This window comes from Eschrichtius robustus, chromosome 14, assembly GCF_028021215.1.
Source record: "Eschrichtius robustus isolate mEscRob2 chromosome 14, mEscRob2.pri, whole genome shotgun sequence".
In the NCBI taxonomy this organism is placed as follows: Eukaryota; Metazoa; Chordata; class Mammalia; order Artiodactyla; family Eschrichtiidae; genus Eschrichtius; species Eschrichtius robustus.
The window spans coordinates 18,629,736-18,647,526 of NC_090837.1; the positions used below are offsets into that span (position 1 = coordinate 18,629,736).

General features: G+C 58.4%; 1 protein-coding gene across 1 annotated transcript in view; it reads right to left on the minus strand.

The window, feature by feature from the left end:
• Window positions 1-4,127: 4,127 nt before the first annotated feature.
• Window positions 4,128-17,791, minus strand: part of FAM222A (family with sequence similarity 222 member A) — a 55,457-nt gene continuing 41,793 nt past the window's right edge. The window contains exon 3 of the mRNA XM_068563592.1: window positions 4,128-5,410. Within this exon, the coding sequence (XP_068419693.1) occupies window positions 4,128-5,410 (1,283 nt within the window). The remainder of the gene's footprint in view (window positions 5,411-17,791) is intronic.

Below are 17,791 nucleotides of genomic sequence, written 5' to 3' on the forward strand. Positions count from 1 at the left end.
TGTGGGCCCTTTAAGAGCACCCGGGACGCGCGGGCGCAGGCGCAGTACAGCGCATGGGGAAACCCAGGCGCACGTGGAGTCTCAGATGCAGCTCAGAGCTGAGCGGTGCGGGTTCGGGTTCGAAGTCGCTGCTTGGAGGCAAGGCAGGGGTCGAAATGGGAGCGGGATCTAAAGGCTGGGATGAGTCAGGAAAACACGGAGCCACCCTGAAAAGGTGAGTGTTCCCCACGTGGATTCCCTCCACTCAAATGTTTGTCGAAGCCCTGCCTCCAGTCTGATGCCTCTGGAAGATGGGGTGATGTTCTAATTGTTGTTATGACCGGAAGTGGTAGTAGTGGACGCGGTTCTGGGCCAGCCACACGTGGTTACCGTATTGGACAGCTCAGCTCTAACTGGGGGTGAACCCAAGACAGCTACACGGAGAAGAGGCTCCTAGCGTCCTTATGAAGAGAAAGGCTTGCACCTCGGGTGGGGGGAGGGGGCTGGATCGGCTGGCAGCAGCTCCCCTCTCCCTCGTTCACCCAACATGAAGTCCCAGCAGCGCGGGGTGCGGCAACTGAGGCCGGACCTGCGTTCTGGAGCCAAGTAGGCCATATTTGGGGGTCGGTGGTAGTTTTAGTCGCTGCATAGCACAGCAGTTAAGAGCTTAGACTCTGAATCAGAGGGCTGGTGTTCTACCCGAGCTGCTTCGCTGAGCTCCATCCTCAGCTGTGTGCCTTTAGGCAAAGTGATTGCCCTTCTCTGGGCCTCATCTGTGACGTGGCGGTGTGCACCCATTATCAGGCACACCTGAACAGTTGTGAGGCCTAAATACCATTTAGCGCTGAGCCTGGTAGCCAATCTGCCTACAGTAACTGGGCTGTCTGTAATTGTCGTAATGATAATATCGCTGACACCTGTGCTGCTCCTCCAATGTGGTATAAAGGGCAGGGGTGCCTCATGCCAGAATGACGAGGCTGGAGGGCCCTTTGACATCAGTTAGCTCAGCTCCCAGGGAGAAGAAACCTGGCCAAGGCACCCAGGGAGCCAGTGCTAGGACAGAGCTAGAACCCCAGCTGGGTCCTGGGGCCATGCCCCGACTGGCTGTGCTCCGTGCCTGCACTTGCCCCGCTTGCAGACCCACCCTGCAGAGGGTAAGATTTTTCCCAGGATAGGGGGCGGGTCCTCACCCCCGGTGTGAGGAACCTGACCTGCAGGGTGGCTCCCATCTCTGTCCTCTCTCCTGATGCCCCAGTGTGGGCGGGCCTGGTGGTGGGCCCAGGACGTGGGGACCTGGGCTACCTAGAATTGGTGCTGGTAGCCCCTTAGAACAGCCGAGCCACAGGCTGCCACCCAGCCGTAAACCTGGCTGTAGACCCTGCTGCTCTGCTCTGCGCCCCTCCCAAGTACCCGCACTGTGCTGTAGTCTCCTTGAATCCCATCTCTGGTTCTGGCGCTGCCCCCTGTGGGGATGGACCTGTTCCGGGTCACTCAAAGTACCATTGGTAGGATTTGCACCTAGGGCTAGCTCACTCCAGGGGCAGGGTTGCCCTGGGCACTGCGATGCCCCCAGGCGTACTTCAGTGATGGATGAGGGTGGAGTGTCGAGGCAGCCTGGCCCAGGGCGTGGGGCTTGATGCCGGAACCTGGCTCCCTCTTACCATCCTTGTGGCTGTTTCTCAGATTCTCTGCGTCATCTGTAAAGTGGGGATGCTTTTATTACATACCCGAGAAGGCTGTCATGAGACTCAATTATGTGTGGTCAGAAAAGCACTGTGTCAGCTACCGTTTACATCCTATTTGTGATAACTCCCAGTGGCCTTTCACGCAGCTCTGACTTCCCTAGCTTGTCTCCCAGCAGGACCCCTGCTCCTGCTCTCCAGGGCCTGGGTGGTGTGTTTGGTTCATTGACCCAGCTCAGAAGGGCCTGGGTCCTGCCCTGGACACAGCCTCTTCCTCTCGGAGCCTCCGTGTGCTGCCAGGCTCGGGGGTCTGGCCTTAGGGAGGTGGATGTCTGCACTGCAAGGTCACATCCAGGGTGTCCTCTCTGTCCCTCTTCTGCCCTGAACCTGCCATGCCAGGCATCCAGACAGGGCTCCATGCATGAGAGGGGAGGCCTGAATCAGACTGGGGACTCCCCCTGTTCAGACATTGGGCCAACAAGCCAGGGGAGAAGGTGGGGACAGGATGTGAGGAAGAGTCTGTGCTTTGCTGCTTGAACTACAAGTTTCCACAGACTTGCTGTGTGACCTCAGGCAGATCGCTTCACATCTCTGAGCCGCTTCTTCCTTGCAAGCAGTGGTGAGGCTCCAAAGAGCTGCCGTGTATAGGAAAATGGCCAGCACACAGTAAGTGCCTGATAAATGCTGAGCATCCCGGAGCAGGGATGGTCTCCTGGACATCCCCAGGCACCAGGGCACGGGGTGGGTGTGTGCTGGGGCTGGCCAGGGAGATGGCCACTGCTCAGCCACTTTGGTCTGTCCCCAGCCACTCTGCCTCCAGGGAAGCATGGATGGTGCCAGGCACAGAGGAAGAGCTGGAAAGGAATTTAGTGATGCAGGGGAACACCAGCCCCAGGAACACCTCTGTACCCCTCAGGGAATGAGCCAGAGCGGCCCGGGCTCAGTTCTGTCTCGGCTGCTCTAGGACCGATCACTGACCCAACTGAGTGGCTGACACGTAAACAGTGTCCACTTTGAAAGAGCTGGAGAAGTAAATGAAACATTGCATACAAAGTGGCCCAGCAGAGGAGGGGCCAGGAGGCTCCTGGCCTGCTTCCGAGGGCTCCAAGCCCAGTCAGCAGGGGAGGAGACAGCCCGTTTTACTCCTAAGGGGAGGAAGGAAGAACGAACAAAAACAAGAGCTACAAAACATCCCACAGCTGAGACACCATCTGTGTTTTCCTTTTTTTTTTTTCTTTCTCTTCGTTTTTAAAACAATATAGTGCAGACCGCACTTCTCACAGTAGAATATAATGGTCAATTTTAGTATAAAAAAAAAACATTCTCAGAGATTTGTAAATGCACTTAGTGCTTGAACAGGCCTTGGAGAGAGATACAGTACCGCTTCCGGAGTGCCAGAGGGGCCAGGACTTGGGGAAATCGGGCCCTGGAGACTTAATGGGGGGACCCCCTGCCTACCTTATACCCCGGAATGGTGTGGGGCAGGCCTTGGAGGGTGGCTTGCAGGAAAAGAGTTGGATTGGATCTCCCAATTAAAACCAGCAGGTTGCCCCCACACTGGCTCCTAGGAGAACCCCTGAAGGAGGCGGGGTCTGGTCCCTCTGACATTGTTAGCCCCTATGGCGCCTTTGTGCACATAGGTAAATGGTGCCCCTTCCTCAAGATTCAGAAAATTGCTGTAATAAATATACAAGTCTAGGATGCAAATGGTGTCTCCTCAGATGAGTTGCCCTTGTGCAGTACACAGCCTGCACAACTGTGCCCAGAAGCCCTGTAAGATGTACTGAAGGGAAGGGAGAAGGTAGTCCAGGGCTTGGAGAATGGAGATGGGATTCTGTGTTGGGAAGGAATGGTGGGGAGGGGAAGAGAGTCTAGAAGAGGAGGAACAGGGGGACCTGTAGTCCCCGGAGCCTGTATTAGAGTGGTCTTCGCCTGGAGAGGGCAGTGAGGGCGCTGTGGACTCGATGACTTCCTCTAGGCCCCCTCTGCTCTTTTTCCAGGAGATTGGGGAGCTCGTGGAGGGAGGAGCTGTCTAAGCCCCAGGGGCCACTCTGATCCCACCCCGACTCTAGACCCTAACGTTTCCTTCTGCATCCCACTGTGGTCTGACCCCCCTCTCCTGGAGAGCCGGAAAGAACCACTCCTGTTTTAAGTGGTTTCTCTCTCCCTGCCTCTGCCAGCTTGGCTGGAGGAAGGCGTGGACGTCGGCAGCTGCCCCTGGCCCTCCGCGTGTCCTGGGGCAGCTGATGGTGGGGAGGGGCCTTGGTGAGTGAGGTCACCTTGCCGCTCCCCGTCGGCAGCAGCCGGCAGCAGCCGGCAGCAGCCGGCCTGGCTTCCCTGTCGGCATCAATGGGCACTCGGACGCAGGGCGGGGCTGGCGCCCCCGCCCCGTGTGCTGCCCACCCTGTTCTGCGGCCTGCCTCCCCCCGGGGCGCCCTGTCCGTCTGTGCATCTACCAGGCAGGCCTTATCTGTAGACGGGCAAGCGGATGTGGGCGTGCTGGTGGTCGAGCAGCCGGGGCACAGCCACCGTCTCGTAGCCCTTGCCCAGCATCTGCTCCTTGATACATGGGGGCCGGATGTCGTTGATGAGATACTCCAGTGACTGCAGGCTGCTGCTCAGCACGGCCGTGTTGCACACGCTCTTGCTGGGCAGGCCTGAGAGGGTCTCCGCCGGCGGCCCCGCCAGCTCCCGGGCCACCCCCGGCCCCAGCTCGGTCACGGCCACTGCCGCGGCTGCCGGATTGTAGCAGTCGCTGGTGGGGGTCACCAGCACGCTGTTCCAGGGGGCGGCGAAGTACTGGCCCACGGTGAAGCTGGTGGGCAGCCCCACGCCGCAGTTGACGGGCGACCCGCCGGCCCGCTCGTATACCCGCCCCCCACAGGCCTCGGGGGACTTGCTGGCCACTGTGCCGCCGCTGTAGGCCCGCAGTGGCTGGGGCGGCGGCGGTGGCGGCTTCTGCGGCCACAGCAGGTAATCCAGGCCCCCGTCTGCGTACCCTGTGGGCTTGGTGGCCCCAGCCAACGTCAAGGCTGGTGTGCTTCCCTGGCCCAGCTCGGCGCCCTTCCGGCAGTCGGGCGGGCCGGCAGTGGCCGGGTAGGCCAGGCTGGGGAAGCTGGGCACCGGGCCATGCTTGGCTGGGCTGGGGTGGGGAACGGCCACGGCCTGGCAGGCGGCGGGCGCAGCGCCTTGGGCCTGGCACTGCTGGTTGAGCTGGTAGAGGATGCTGTGGATGGAGGGCAGGTTGGAAGGTGGCAGGGGCAGGCCGCGGCCGGGCAGGGGGATGACGGAGGCGGCGGTGGCCGCGGCCGCGGGCAGGCCGGGTGGCGGGGCGGGCGCCTCGGGCGGCTTGGGGTAGGCCAGGGGCCCCAGAGTGCTGGGTGCCGGGTAGGGCGCGATGCCCACCTGCACGGCGGCCGGCGACAGCTTGGTCCGCTTGCCCTCGGCGCTCTTGAGCACGCTTTTGGTGAGCCCGGGGGGCGCAGCCACGCCGGAGGAGGAGACGGCGGCCTTGACGACGGCGAGCAGGCCCTGGTAGCCGGCCGTATGCGGCGGGTAGGGGCTGTAGCGCTGGCCACTGGTGTCGTAGCCGTTGACGGTGCGGCTGAGGTGCTTGTGCTGGGGCACGCGGATGTTGGTGGGGAAGATCTTGATGGAGAGTGGGCTGTTGGCCACCTTCTCGGCGTAGGCGTCCAGCTCGGCCGGGCTCGGGTAGCGGGAGGAATGCATGGGGCTGGCCACCGTCTCACCTGTGGGGACACGGGAGGGGAGGAAGCACAGGTCAGAGCCGACCCTGCGACCCGGGGAGGCCCGGAGGCCGCGCCCCACCACTGTCCCTGGAAGGACTCGCCAGCCACCCCTCCCTCGCTTTTTCCATCCAGTCACTTGCTCCTTCATTCATTCTTTCTAAATCGTTAAGCTTCGGATCGAACTGTAAAGTACGTAAAGGAAACTGCATACATCACAAGCTTGCTGCACTTTCACAAACAGAACACACTCGTGTGACACCTAGGTCAAGGGAGAGGCCTGTGCCAGTCCCCAGAGGGCCCCCTGCGCCCCCTCCTAGTCAGTACCCACACCAAGGGAACGGCTCTCCTGGCTCCTAACGGCGTGGGCTCGTGGTGCCTGGGCTCGGCACAGGTGAGCTGGGATCCCGCAGTGCACGCTCGTTTGCACTGTCGGGTCTCCGCCACTTAAGGTTATGTTTCGAGGTTCATCCGGGCGGCCATGGGCGCGGCGGTCCGTTCATTCTCATGGCCGTGTGAGGTTTGAGTGTGACGACATCACAGTTTACGCATCCTTCCCACTGCTGATGGCATTTGGGTCATTTCTGGTTTGGGGCTGATACAAATAGTGTGACAGCCCCTGGGGTACGTCTTCAGTGAGTCCTGCTGGGCATAGGCCCAGGAGCAGAACTGCTGGGACAAAGGAGAGACGAGAATGCTCAGCTTCAGTAGAGAATGCCCAACAACTTGCCGAAGGGACTGTGCCAGCTGTGCTCCCCGCCCCACCCCGCCCAGCACGGGAGTTACGGGGGCTCCAAACCCTCCACTCCACCTGCCCGGTACTGTCGGTCATTGTATTGGGTTGGCCAAAAAGTTCGTTCGGGTTTCCCTGGGCCATCTTGTGGAAAACCGGAACGAACTTTTTGGCCAACCCCAGTACCACCACCCTGGCGGGTGTTCGTTCCTTCCGCCCCTTTACTTGTCCTCTCGGCGCCTCATCTGTAGAATGGGGTGATGACGACCCGTGGATGGTTCAGTGCGTTGCTACATGGGCCTGGCGCTGGGCAAGTTGCCGCAGTTGGCTTTCATCCTGGTGCTCACCAGGCAGCCGGGAAGGAGGGGTTTTGCCCCCGCTGGCTGCCCATCCCCTCCCCAAGTCTGCCTGTCACCCGCAAGGCCTGTGTGGTGGCCACTGCCTTTTTTTGTGAGCCGTCAGCACGTCAGCTGAAGGGTGTACTTTGTTTATTTTATTTATTTATATTTATTTATTTTTTTGGCCACGCTGCACAGCTTGTGATATCTTAGCTCCCTGACCAGGGATTGAACCCAGGCCCTCGGCGGTGAAAGCGTGGAGTCCTAACCACTGGACCGCCAGGGAACTCCCTGAAGGGTGTACTTTGTGTGACAGGCTGACTGTCCCCACTGTCAGTGGGCACAACTGGGCCCTGCTGTGGGGGAGGCGGGTTGCCGGTGGGCAGACCCCCTTCTCCCATCCAAAGCCCCTCCCTGGTCCTAAGACATTCCTCAGTGCCACCCAGGAACCCCTCTGGGGCGGGGAGTGGAGCAGGAGGCCTGCGTGAGGCAGATGGAAAGACCCTGGGCTTTGGAGCTGGCTGCCTAGGTGGAGTCCTGCCTGGTTGCAGGGCTGTGTGGCCCTGGGCAAGTTGTTGGCCTGGCCGAGCCTCAGTTTCCCCACCTGTGGAATGGGGATAAGGACTGTGGCAGATCTGCAGGGCGGCCTCAAGGAATGTCTGTGCCAAGGGGCCGAGCAGGGGGTGAGACAAACAGTAGGTGATGGGAGATCGTGACCTGGCTGGGCCCTTGGGTGAGGAGGACCCTACAAGGTCTCATGGTGCACTGCCTTCCTCTCGGCCCTGTGGGCACCCCTGGGACCCAACAGTGACTCCTGTGGGGGTGTGGGGGGGTGGTCACCACTCTGAGCCTCAGTTTCCTCATCTAAAATGGGGTTATACCGCTGCTAACACTGCCTCCCAGGATGGCTGTGAGGCTTTCATGAGTCGTGCGGTGGAGCGTTAGCAGAAGTGGGTCTCTCTAAGTGTGTTCAGACCCTTCCCATCTGCCTGGCACAAGGGTCTTCCCGGGAGAGGAAGGGGTAGGGCTTGTGCATGGGTGGGCCTGGCATTGTGGCTGGGACACAGTGCAGACCCCACCGCCTTCCTTAGGCCTTCCCACCACATCCCCTCCTTCCCGAGCCTCACCCCTGACTCCCTTGTGGACTTAGAGCCAATCTGAGCAAAATGCATGCCGTGACGGGGGAGCCTCACCCCCAGGGCTTCAGAGGCAGCTTTCTGGAAGAAAGAGCATCCCTGCTAAAGGCAATGGTGAAAGGAGCGAGGAGGGAGGAGAGAAACATATTTCAGCAGAAGAAACCGCACAGGCAAAGGTCCAGAGTTGAGGAAGCCTGTCCCAGTGGGAACTATAAACCAGAATAAAAGCAGAAGCCCAGAGCAGGCATGCAGGGGAGGAAAGACCACGACAGGCAGCTCAGGATGGTGTCGGGCCAGAGCAGGCCCTCTTCGCTGTGGGGCAGTGGTTCTCAATGGTTCTGTCCCCAGGGCACACTGTTGACATCCGCAGACGAGTTCGGTTGTCATAGCTTGCAGAGAGGGTTCTACGGCAGCTAGTGGGTACGGGTCAGGGATGCGGCTAAACATCCTGCGATGCACAGGACAAAGACCTGTCAGGCCCCTGGCGTCTGCACTGCTGTGTCGGGAGCCCTCGCCCAAGGCATCGGCGGCTGTGGAAGGTTCCAAGCAGGTGAGGGGCAGGGCAGGCCTACGTTAGGAAGACCATTCTCCTCTGCCCTGAGGTGCAGGGATGTGGTCTGACCTGGGCAGGACAGTGGGGAGGGAAGAGGCTGGTGGCATCGAGTACCCCAAGGAGGCTGGGGCAGTGCCACTCCATCCGTGTGGCCTAACCTGGGCCAGGTGGGTGGAGCTGACCCCAGGCCCCCCATCCTGACCCTGCCTGGGGCAGCCCCCCTCCTAAGTGGCCTAAAATAAACTCGGTGTGGAGAATGGAAATGTCACCTTGGCCAACGGGGGAATCTTTCTCCGAGATTGGATTTAAACTACATTATACAAGCAATTTCATGGGCACTTAGCGCCGCTCGGAGAGTCCCGCAAAAAAGGGACCAGCTCTTCATTTACCAGCCATAAATCAGCAGTTGCTATAATGAGCACAAAAATGTCACTTTTATGCAATTTTACAGATGAACAAAACTGGTGAAATTAACTGTGGTAACCTACTATAGTCAGCAAAAGCGGCTGCCGGGGGAAAAAAATTATATCTGTATGTATTTTTGTTCCTCTTAAACTCTCTTCCCAAGCAAGTTTCTGCCATTGTGGTGTGAAAACTCATTTGTCCTCACCATTATACTTTCATTTGGAGTTTATCTTGAGTATCCAATGAGCCACCAACTGTGAAAATGATTAAATCTACAAAATCTATCTAATGGATGGAATAAATTAGGTGTTTAAAACCTTAAGAAGAAAAAAAAAAGAAGAGCAATGCCTGTTACTAGTTTCCATTCATTGAAAGAAGGGGCCCATCTGGCCCCACTGCTGGTCAACAGGGCCCAGCCAGGGTGGGTTGGTCCCTCCAGTTTGTTGGAGCCGACGGCGGTGCTGTGACACAGAGGCTGTCCTTCGGTGAGCGCTTCGTATACGTGAGGCCCCGTGCCTACAGCTTTTATCCATGCCTCTTGTTTGGAGCACCTGACAGCTCCGAGGCGGGAGGTGGTCCCATTTTACAGATAAGGAAGCAGACAAGTTGTGACATTTGGCAGGCGGCCTCCAAGATCTGTCCCTGACCCCAGTGCTTCTCACCTCCTGGTGTTCACGCCCTTCCACTCCACACGGGGCTGACCTGTGTGACCTGTAAGATACCGTGGAAGTGAAGGAGTGTGACTTCCAGGGCAGGGTCGCGAAAGGCTCTGTGGCCTCCTCCCCTCTTGGATCACTTGCTCTGGGGAAGCAGCTGCCTGTGAGGATGCCGGAGCAGCCAAGGGGGAGGCCCCCATAGAGGGCCACATGCGCCTTCTCGGAGGCAGGTCTTCCAGCCCTGGTCGAGCCTCCAGAGGACCGCAGCCCCTGCCGACATTTGCCTGCAGCCTCACGAGAGGCACGGAGCAGAGCTACTGGCTAGGTGGCTCCTGAGCTCCTGATCCACGGAAGCCGTGAGAGACGGTACATGATCACTGATGCTTTAAGCCACTAAGTTTTGGAGCAACTTGCTACACAGCAGTAGATAACTCATCCAGGCCCCCATTTTACAGAGGAGGAAATGGAAGCTTCCCGAGAATACACAGCCGGGGAGGGGCTGAGCTGGGATTTGCCTTCCATGTCATCGTCACGTCGCCTGCACCCCAAGGCAGGCCCCAGCTGAAGCCAGGACACTCAGGAGGCGGACAGTCCTGAGGAGGGACTATAGAGTCAGCCCGGAGGCTCAGAGAGGCAGGAAGTGACCCATCAGAGGACACACGGCCGGGCAGCTCTCACGGCTGCCCTCGGCTCCCAGAGACTGCCGGCTGGCGGCCCTCGGCAGGCCTCCCCTGGACACGTGCTTATCTCTGGGTGGGCGTGGACCAGGGTCACCCTGTTCCAAACCTGGCTTGATTGCTGCACCCCTGTGAGCCTTTGCATCTGCGGCCTCTACTGTCTACCTTGTTCCTGAAGGGCTTTCTCCTGAGCCACCCCGGGGGCCTCAACCCCAGCCTTGTCCACCAGCGTACAGTGGCCATGGCTTGGCGGGGGGGGTCTCTGGCCACTCGGGCCAGGCTGGGCCCCCGAGTCCGTCTGGGCGAAGGCTCCTGACCCTCCCCTGGAGGTGGGCGCCACCACCAGTGTTCAGTGCAGTTGCACAGCCCCATTTTGGCAAATGTCATGACACAAAAAAGGCCTTACATGAAGGAACCAGCCAAGCCAGCTGTTTGTGGCGGGCTTCTACGCAGTGGCAAGGATGGGGGGCAGCGCTCACGGGGTTGATGGGCAGAGGAGGGGACCCATGGCCCTATGGGCCCCCTGGGGAGCCCCAGGGCCCACCTTCCCTGGTTCCCCGAGTTGGCCAGGGCACCCCCAGCTAAGGTTCGGCACCACGGCAGATTCTGACTGCCCTGGGCTTGTCCTGCTGCCCCAGCAGACTGGGCTCCCTGAGCTGGCTTGTTCAGTGCTGTCCCCACTGCCCACAGGACACGGAGCAGGAACTCAGGAAGGTCGCGCTGAAGGAATGACGAGGCTGTGGCTAGAAGGACCCGTCCAGCCTGGGAGCCCCTGTTCACCGCCAGTCACAACACTTGGGAGAGTTGGTCCTGGGAGGAACTAAGCCAGAGACAGCCCCATGGAGAGACGCCTCTCCCGCAAGCCCGCATCCCCCGGGTGTCTCCTGAGCCCTCCCACGTGCAGGCACCGTCCTGGGCTTGGAGACAAGCAGCGGTCAAAGCAAACCGAAGTCCCCGCCCTCTCGGAGCTGACGTCTAGTCGGGGGAGACAGACAATAACGTGTAACGCGTCCGGCAGCGACAGGCCCCGTGAACAAGGAGAGAGGTGTCGTAGTTTATGTCCACAGTTCTTTGGCGCTCCTCCCACAAATAGCGGAGGCTAATTTTCCTTTACTTAAACATGAACTAACTAAGCAACTCGATTCTACTGAATAGAACGCGGCAGAAGTGGCGCTGGTGACTATCATGGCTCAGTCCTGAAGGCGCATGGCTGCCTCCTGGAGCTCCAGGTGGGTCTGTCTCTCAGGAGGTCCATCCCTGGAGTCATGTCCATCCCCGCCATCAGGTTCTGGGAAGCCCAGGCCACGTGGAGAGGCCATGTGTGGGTGTTTCAGCCAACAGCCGGCACCCACCACCCGATGTGTGAGGGAGCAGGCCTTCGGAAGACTCCAGCCCCGGCCCGGGTCTTCCAGCAAGGCCCCCTCCCCCAACCCTGTGCCCAGCGACATCACGGAGCAGAGACACCGCCCCATGGTGCCCTGTCTCTAGTCCTGAGCATACGACAGAGCTGTGTGAGGCCGCTGAGCATTGGGGTGATTTGTTACACAGCCGTAGTCATCGGGACAGCAGGGCGTGGGGGACGGAGAGGGATGGGATGGAAGGGCGCCTCGTTTGGACACAGCAGTCAGCGGAGAGCCTTCTCTGATAAAGCAGCTCTTCAGGACCGCGGAAGGAGGTGCGGGAGTGAGCCGCGTGGACGTCTGCTGGGAGAGTGGTCCCGGCAGCAGAGGCTGAGGGGAGTGGACGGGTGCCCCGGCGCCTGGCGCAGCGGGGCTGGCGGGGGAAGGTCATAGGAGATGGACCAGAGAGGCAGGGGGCGCACAGAGCAAACGGGCTGGGCCTTGGGGCCATTGAGAGGACCTGGGCTTTGCTCCACGGGGGAGGGTTGGGAGCAGAGGAGGGACATGACCTGATGTGGGTTTTAATGGTACCCCTAAGGCTACTGGGGGGGAAACAGGAAGAAGTCATCCCGGGAGCAGCCTGACTGTCCCTATGAGACAGGGCACCCAGGAGGCCCCCGGCAGAAACATACCTCGCTGGGCACTAACGCTTAGGGTGTTGGAAGGCTCTGACGATGCTGGGAAGCGGGTACAGTACAGGGATGCGGCAAGAGGTCACAGAGGGGGCTGTCTGTCTTCCTCCTTCCCTCTCGAACCAAGACTTGAAGGAAAAAAGCCCTGGATGCCAACAGGGGCTGGCCTGGGAAGGAGGCATTTTATTTCTTCTCTGTGCTTTTCTGTAATTGCCGGTGGCCAGCTACACCTGAGTATTGCTTTAGGGTGGGGGAGAGGCACAGGCTCGCATTCCTCCCACGGTACTGCCTTTGATGCCTGCTTCAAAGCGTCCTCCACTGCCCTTGGCCTTGAGCAGCCTGAGGCTCCCCAGCTCCCCAGGTCATAGGGCAGCGTCTGCTCATGGGCAGAGCACAGAGGGTGGTCGGCAGCCTTTTGAGAAGGAATCACGGTCAGATCCCAGCTCTGCCACACACTGGCTGTGTGGCCCTAGGCAGGCCGCTGCCCTCTCTGAGCCTCGGTTTTCTCTTGTGTAAAATGGGGATGATACTGCTGTTGCCGACCTTCGAGAGTTTTTGTGAGCACTGGAAAGGGTGCCTGCCTTCAGTGGGTGCCAAGGTTGTTGGTGATGAATTCACTAAAGCCCCTTCACCGCCTTCAGGCCCCCAGCTGCCTTGCCTTTCTCTGTAAAACCCTCCCGTGAGCCCCCCATTTGCGTGAAGTCTTAGCTGCTCAGGGTGGCATTCAGGCCACCTGGACTTGACCTCCCTCTGCAGCCCCCCCTCCCCACAGGCCCCTGGAGGCCTGCACGGTGTCCCCGGGCCTCCTGTACACGCTGACCGCCCCCCTCTGTTGAGTGCCACCTCTGGGCCCGGCATCGCCCCAAACACCCGGGCCTCGCCCCTCTGCCAGCCCCGTGGAGGCCCCGGGAGGTGGGCCCTGGGTTCCAGAAGAGGAGGGTAGGCATTCAAGGGACAGGACATCAGTGAGGGTTGCAGACGAAAATCCCTGCTTGGTTTACTGACTGCTGGCAGACAGATGGGCTGCCAAGGAGCCAGAGCCCAGGTAGGGCAGGGACGGAGGTGGGCGGGGAAGGCGTGCCCTGCCCCGAGGTGTTCTCTTCTGTTTTTTTTTAATATTTTTTGGCCGCGCGCGGCATGTGGGATCTTACTTCCCTGACCAGGCACTGAACCCGCGCCCCCTCTGCATTAGAAGTGCAGAGTCTTAACCACTGGACCCCCAGGGAAGTCCCCAGAGGTGTTCTCTTTTGAAACAGTGTTCAGACACCAGCAGGACACACCACACACCTGGTGGGCAGGTTGTGGCTCGTGGGCTGCCAGTTTGAGACCTCTGGTGGCAGAGAAACAATTTGTGAGCCAGGATTTGAGCCCCGGGCATCTGTGCCCTGGGCATCTGTGCCCTGGGCCCCTGCTCTCAATCACTGGGCACCGTGGACACCATGGCTGGACCGGTTCTCTCAGGTTGATGCCGATGGCCTGGACACCCTGCTCGTCTAGTCTGTGTCCGTCTGTCTCCCCCGCCCCACACCCCGAGGAGAAGTGCCCCATCTCTGGGTCCCCCCCAGTACCTGATCTGGAAGGGTGAACCTGGGGCGGGGTGGAATTGTCCACGCAGTGCCCAGCACGCAGTAGGTGCCTGAATTATGTGCCGAGAGGATGAAGAAGAGGTGTTGCTTACACCCCCTGGTCTGCTGGCTCTGACCCTCCTGGTCTCAGCCGAGACACGCCCCCCCGCCCCCATCCGGGCAGCCTTCCCTGCCTGCCCCCCAGCACTCCCCTGCTGTAGCTGTTGGCGTGTCTCCTGGGCTGGATTTGGAGTTGTTTGAGGGCAGGCCTTGCTCCTTCTCAGCACCCTGATGCCTAAAAGAATGTGTGGAACCATGGCAGGTGCCCGGGGAGCATTGCATGAATGACGGTGCGGGGTCTAGCGAATCTCCCCCCATGAACTGGGCTGCCCCTGCCCCCTGCCCACCTGCCGTGGCCCCTGTGAAAGCCTTGTCGGGAATGTGAAAGGCTGCCTGGCTGGCTGGCGGTGCAGGCGAGCCGTCGCTGCCGTTAAATTAACGTTATGGGCCTTTTACAGGTGTGTTAAATAGACGCAGTTATTAACGAGTACATTAAGCTAATTAAAAGCAGCCCTTTGAGTGGGATTTAATGTTGCTCCAGGGAGACAGGAGAGCGGGCCTCGGTGGCACCCTGCCTTCCGGAAGCTGGAGGGGGAGCATGGGTGGAGGGGTGAGAGCGGGGAGAGGTGAGCGGCTCGGATTCCGACTGGAGGCAGGCCATGGCCTTTTGACGCCCAGCTCAGCCACTTGCTGGGGGTGACCTGGGGCAGCCGCTGGACGTGAGCCTCGGTTTCCCATCTGTAAGGGGCTGAAGGGGTGGGCGCCTCAGGCGTTGCCGAAGTCAGCGTGATACTCTGTACGGGCGGGCATGTGGTACCTGCCCATCAGGGGGCAGGTGGAGGTGGGAGGGGTGGCCAGGGCAGGACGCCAGCCCAGGATTCCTGCTCGCACGCCCCGGGCTTCTCTGTGCTGCCCCGGCAGCAGCCCCAGGTGCTCCCAGGCACCTACCAGCCAGACGCCAGTCCCTGTGCGGCTGAGTGCAGCTTCCTGCTGGGCCACTGGACGTCCCCACCAACCCCGGCCCCGGCGAAGTTATTCCCTTGGTGGACCTCAGACTTTCTGACTGTAAAATGGAGCTATTGGTAACTAGCTTTCCTAGAGGAGGGGTGGGAGAATGAAAGGTGTGCCGGGCACCGGAGCACAGCAGGTGTTTGGTGAATATGCCATTTCCTTCTCATGCTGTCACAGATTTTGCCTATCACCTCCTCCCTAAGGCTCAGGAAGTGGACATGATCTGTGTTGAAACGGGGCTGGGGTGGGGTGTCCAGGACAGGAGGGGTGGGCCCCAGCCCACCGGGAGGAGCAGCCCGTATCTGCATTCCCCTTTGCTGCCGACACTCTGCCCTGGGAGGTGGCAGCCTTCTGAATGCTCAATTAACGTGACACTAATTAGCTGGTGGCACCAGCAGAATCCCTAATGAGGCTGCCCCGGAGGGGGGGCAGGGGAAGGCGCTGGGCCGGGGCAGACGCAGCTGTTCTCTGGCCTCTGCTGGGAGGGAGGCAGGGAGGGGCAGGGCGGCGGCCAGCCACCCCGACCTGCCCCCAGCCCACTGCCCCGGTGGCAGCCCCAGGGCCTTGGAGGTCAGGCCCGGGTGTCACTCCAGGTGCCCCAGCTACCAGCTGGGGGACCTCAGAGGGGAGTGACCCCAGCTCGCTGGCTTCCACTTCTCCTAAGGGGACGGAGTGAGGATTAAATGAGAGGATGCGTGTCAGAAGGCCTGGTACGTAGTGGTGCTCAGAGAAGGCTGGCTGCCTGCCTTCTAGCTCTTTCTGTGCCAGAGCAGGCAGTACAAGGTAGTGGTGGTCATTGGGCGCCGCACAAAGGGTCCTCTCATTCTCTAAGCATGTTGTGTGTACACATGTCCAAGCTCACACACATGCTCAGCTGCCTAGGGTCACACATGTGAGCCACGTGTGCCCAGATATTCAGGGATGTCCTGCACATGCAGAGGCTGGCAGGTGCTCGCAGGCGCACGTACCCGTGTCTACATCCTCCTTCCCCACCTCTGGAGCCCCAGCTGGAGCCCTGCGGTGGCCAAGGTGTCCCTCCCTGTAGGCAGGTCTGGGAGTACTTCAGTCCCTCCCCAGTCTGACTTTCCTGCCCCTCAGTTTCCCTGACCTGCTCCCTGACTGGGCTCGGTCTTTGGGAGCCCACCCCTCACTCTCTCCCAGGACCCAGCAATGCCCATGCCCCGCCCTGGGCTTTGCCTGTGTTCCCGTCTCACCCTGCTGCATTGGCCGTGATGCATGTGGGATCTCAGTTCCCCGACCAGGGATTGAACCTGCGCCCCCTGCAGTGGAAGCTCGGAGTCTTAACCACCGGACCACCAGGGAAGTCCCTGTCCCTCTGTCTTCGTGGCGGCTGTCTTTGCCCTTTGGAACTGCTGCCTCATCTCTCCCTCCTTTTGGCCATTTTCCTACTCCTGTCTGTCTCCATCCACATCCATGCTGGTCTGACCCCCCATCCCTTCCCTCCCCCCTCCAGTCTCTGTCTCCAATCCTTAGTCTCACCCCCTCCCACCCACTACTGGCTCCCTGCCCCTCCCCGTTGCTGTCTTTCTGCCACCACATCGTGGCTCTCTATTCTGGATACTGGTCCGTTGTAAGTGCTGAAGACTTCCTCTCTCAATTTGGGGGCTCATCTTGACTTTTTTTTGGGTGTATTTTGCTGAGTTTTAAATTTTACCGTGGTCCAACCTGTCTCTTCACTTGTGCTTTTTTTCCCTCTCAGTTTGCAAATCCTTCCTATCCTGAGGATGATGTTCTCTGTCATTTTCTTCAAAGAAGAAATCTATCTGTTTTCCATGGTTTTTTGGTCTGCCTAGAATTCCTGTTGATGTATGGTGTTGAGTAAGGCTCCAATGTCATTTACTCCATATGGATAACCAGTTGTCCCAGCACTGCATATTCATCCCCAGTGATCTGCAAGACCCACTTCATCCTAGATGGAGCTGGATAGTGCGTGGATCCATTTCTAGATGCTCTGCTCCATCCCCTGGTCCCCTCTTTCCCTTTGTTAGTCCCATGGTTTCAGCCTTAAGCCATGGCAGTACTGGCCCTTATACTTTTTTTTTTAATTATTATTTATTTGGCTGAGTTGGGTCTTAGTTGCGGCACACGGGATCTTTCGTAGTGGCGCGTGGGCTCAGTGGTTGTGGTGCGTGGGCTTAGTTGTTCGGTGGCGTGTGGGATCTTAGTTGCCCGAACAGGGATCGTCCCCTGCGTTGGAAGGCGGATTCTTAGCCACTGGACCACCAAGGAAGTCCCTGGTCCTTATACTTCTTTGTCAAAAGCACCTTGGCCATTCTTGGCCCTTGGTTCTTTCCTTATCAACTTCCACGTCAGGTTTTCAAGTTATACACAGGATGGCCAGGATGTAGGGATTGGATTGAAGTTTTTCCATATTGAATCTCTCTCCATGCACAGGACATATGTCTAAGTTTGTTCTGGTCTTTAAAAACTGTCATTATATAAACTTAAATTTTTCTCCATAGAGGTTATTTACCTCTTTTATCAATTTATTTTAGGTTCCTTAATAAATTGTAATAGTATCATAACTTAGATAAAATGGACAATTCCTACATAGACACAAACTACCAAAACTGACTTAAGAAGAAATAGAAAATCTGAATAGACCTATAGCAAATAAAGAGATTAAATTAGTGATCAAAACATTTACCCACAAAGAAAAGCCCAGGCCTAGAAGGCTTCACTGTTGAACTCTATAGAACATTTAAAGAAGAATTAATGCCAATTATTCCACAAACTCTTCTAAAAAAGAGACTAGGAGGGAACACTTGCAAACTAATTCTGTGAGGCCAGTATTACCCTAATGTCAAAACCAGACAAAGACGCCACAAAATAACTATAGACTAATACGAATATGTACTTGGTCCTCCATATCCACAGGTTATGTATGCATCCATGGATTCAACCAACTGAGGACCAAAAATTCCAAAAAGCAAAACTTGAATTTGCTGTGCACCAGCAACTATTTTCATAGCATTTACATCATATTTACAACTACCGACATATCATTTGCATTATATTTACAACTATTTACATAGTATTTACATTGTACTAGGTATAACTAATCTAGAGATGATCTAAAGTATATGCAGGGGAATTCCCTGGTGGTCCAGTGGTTAGGACCCCACGCTTTCACTGCCGAGGGCCAGGGTTCAATCCCTGGTCGGGGAACTAAGATCCCACAGGCCACGCAGTGTGGC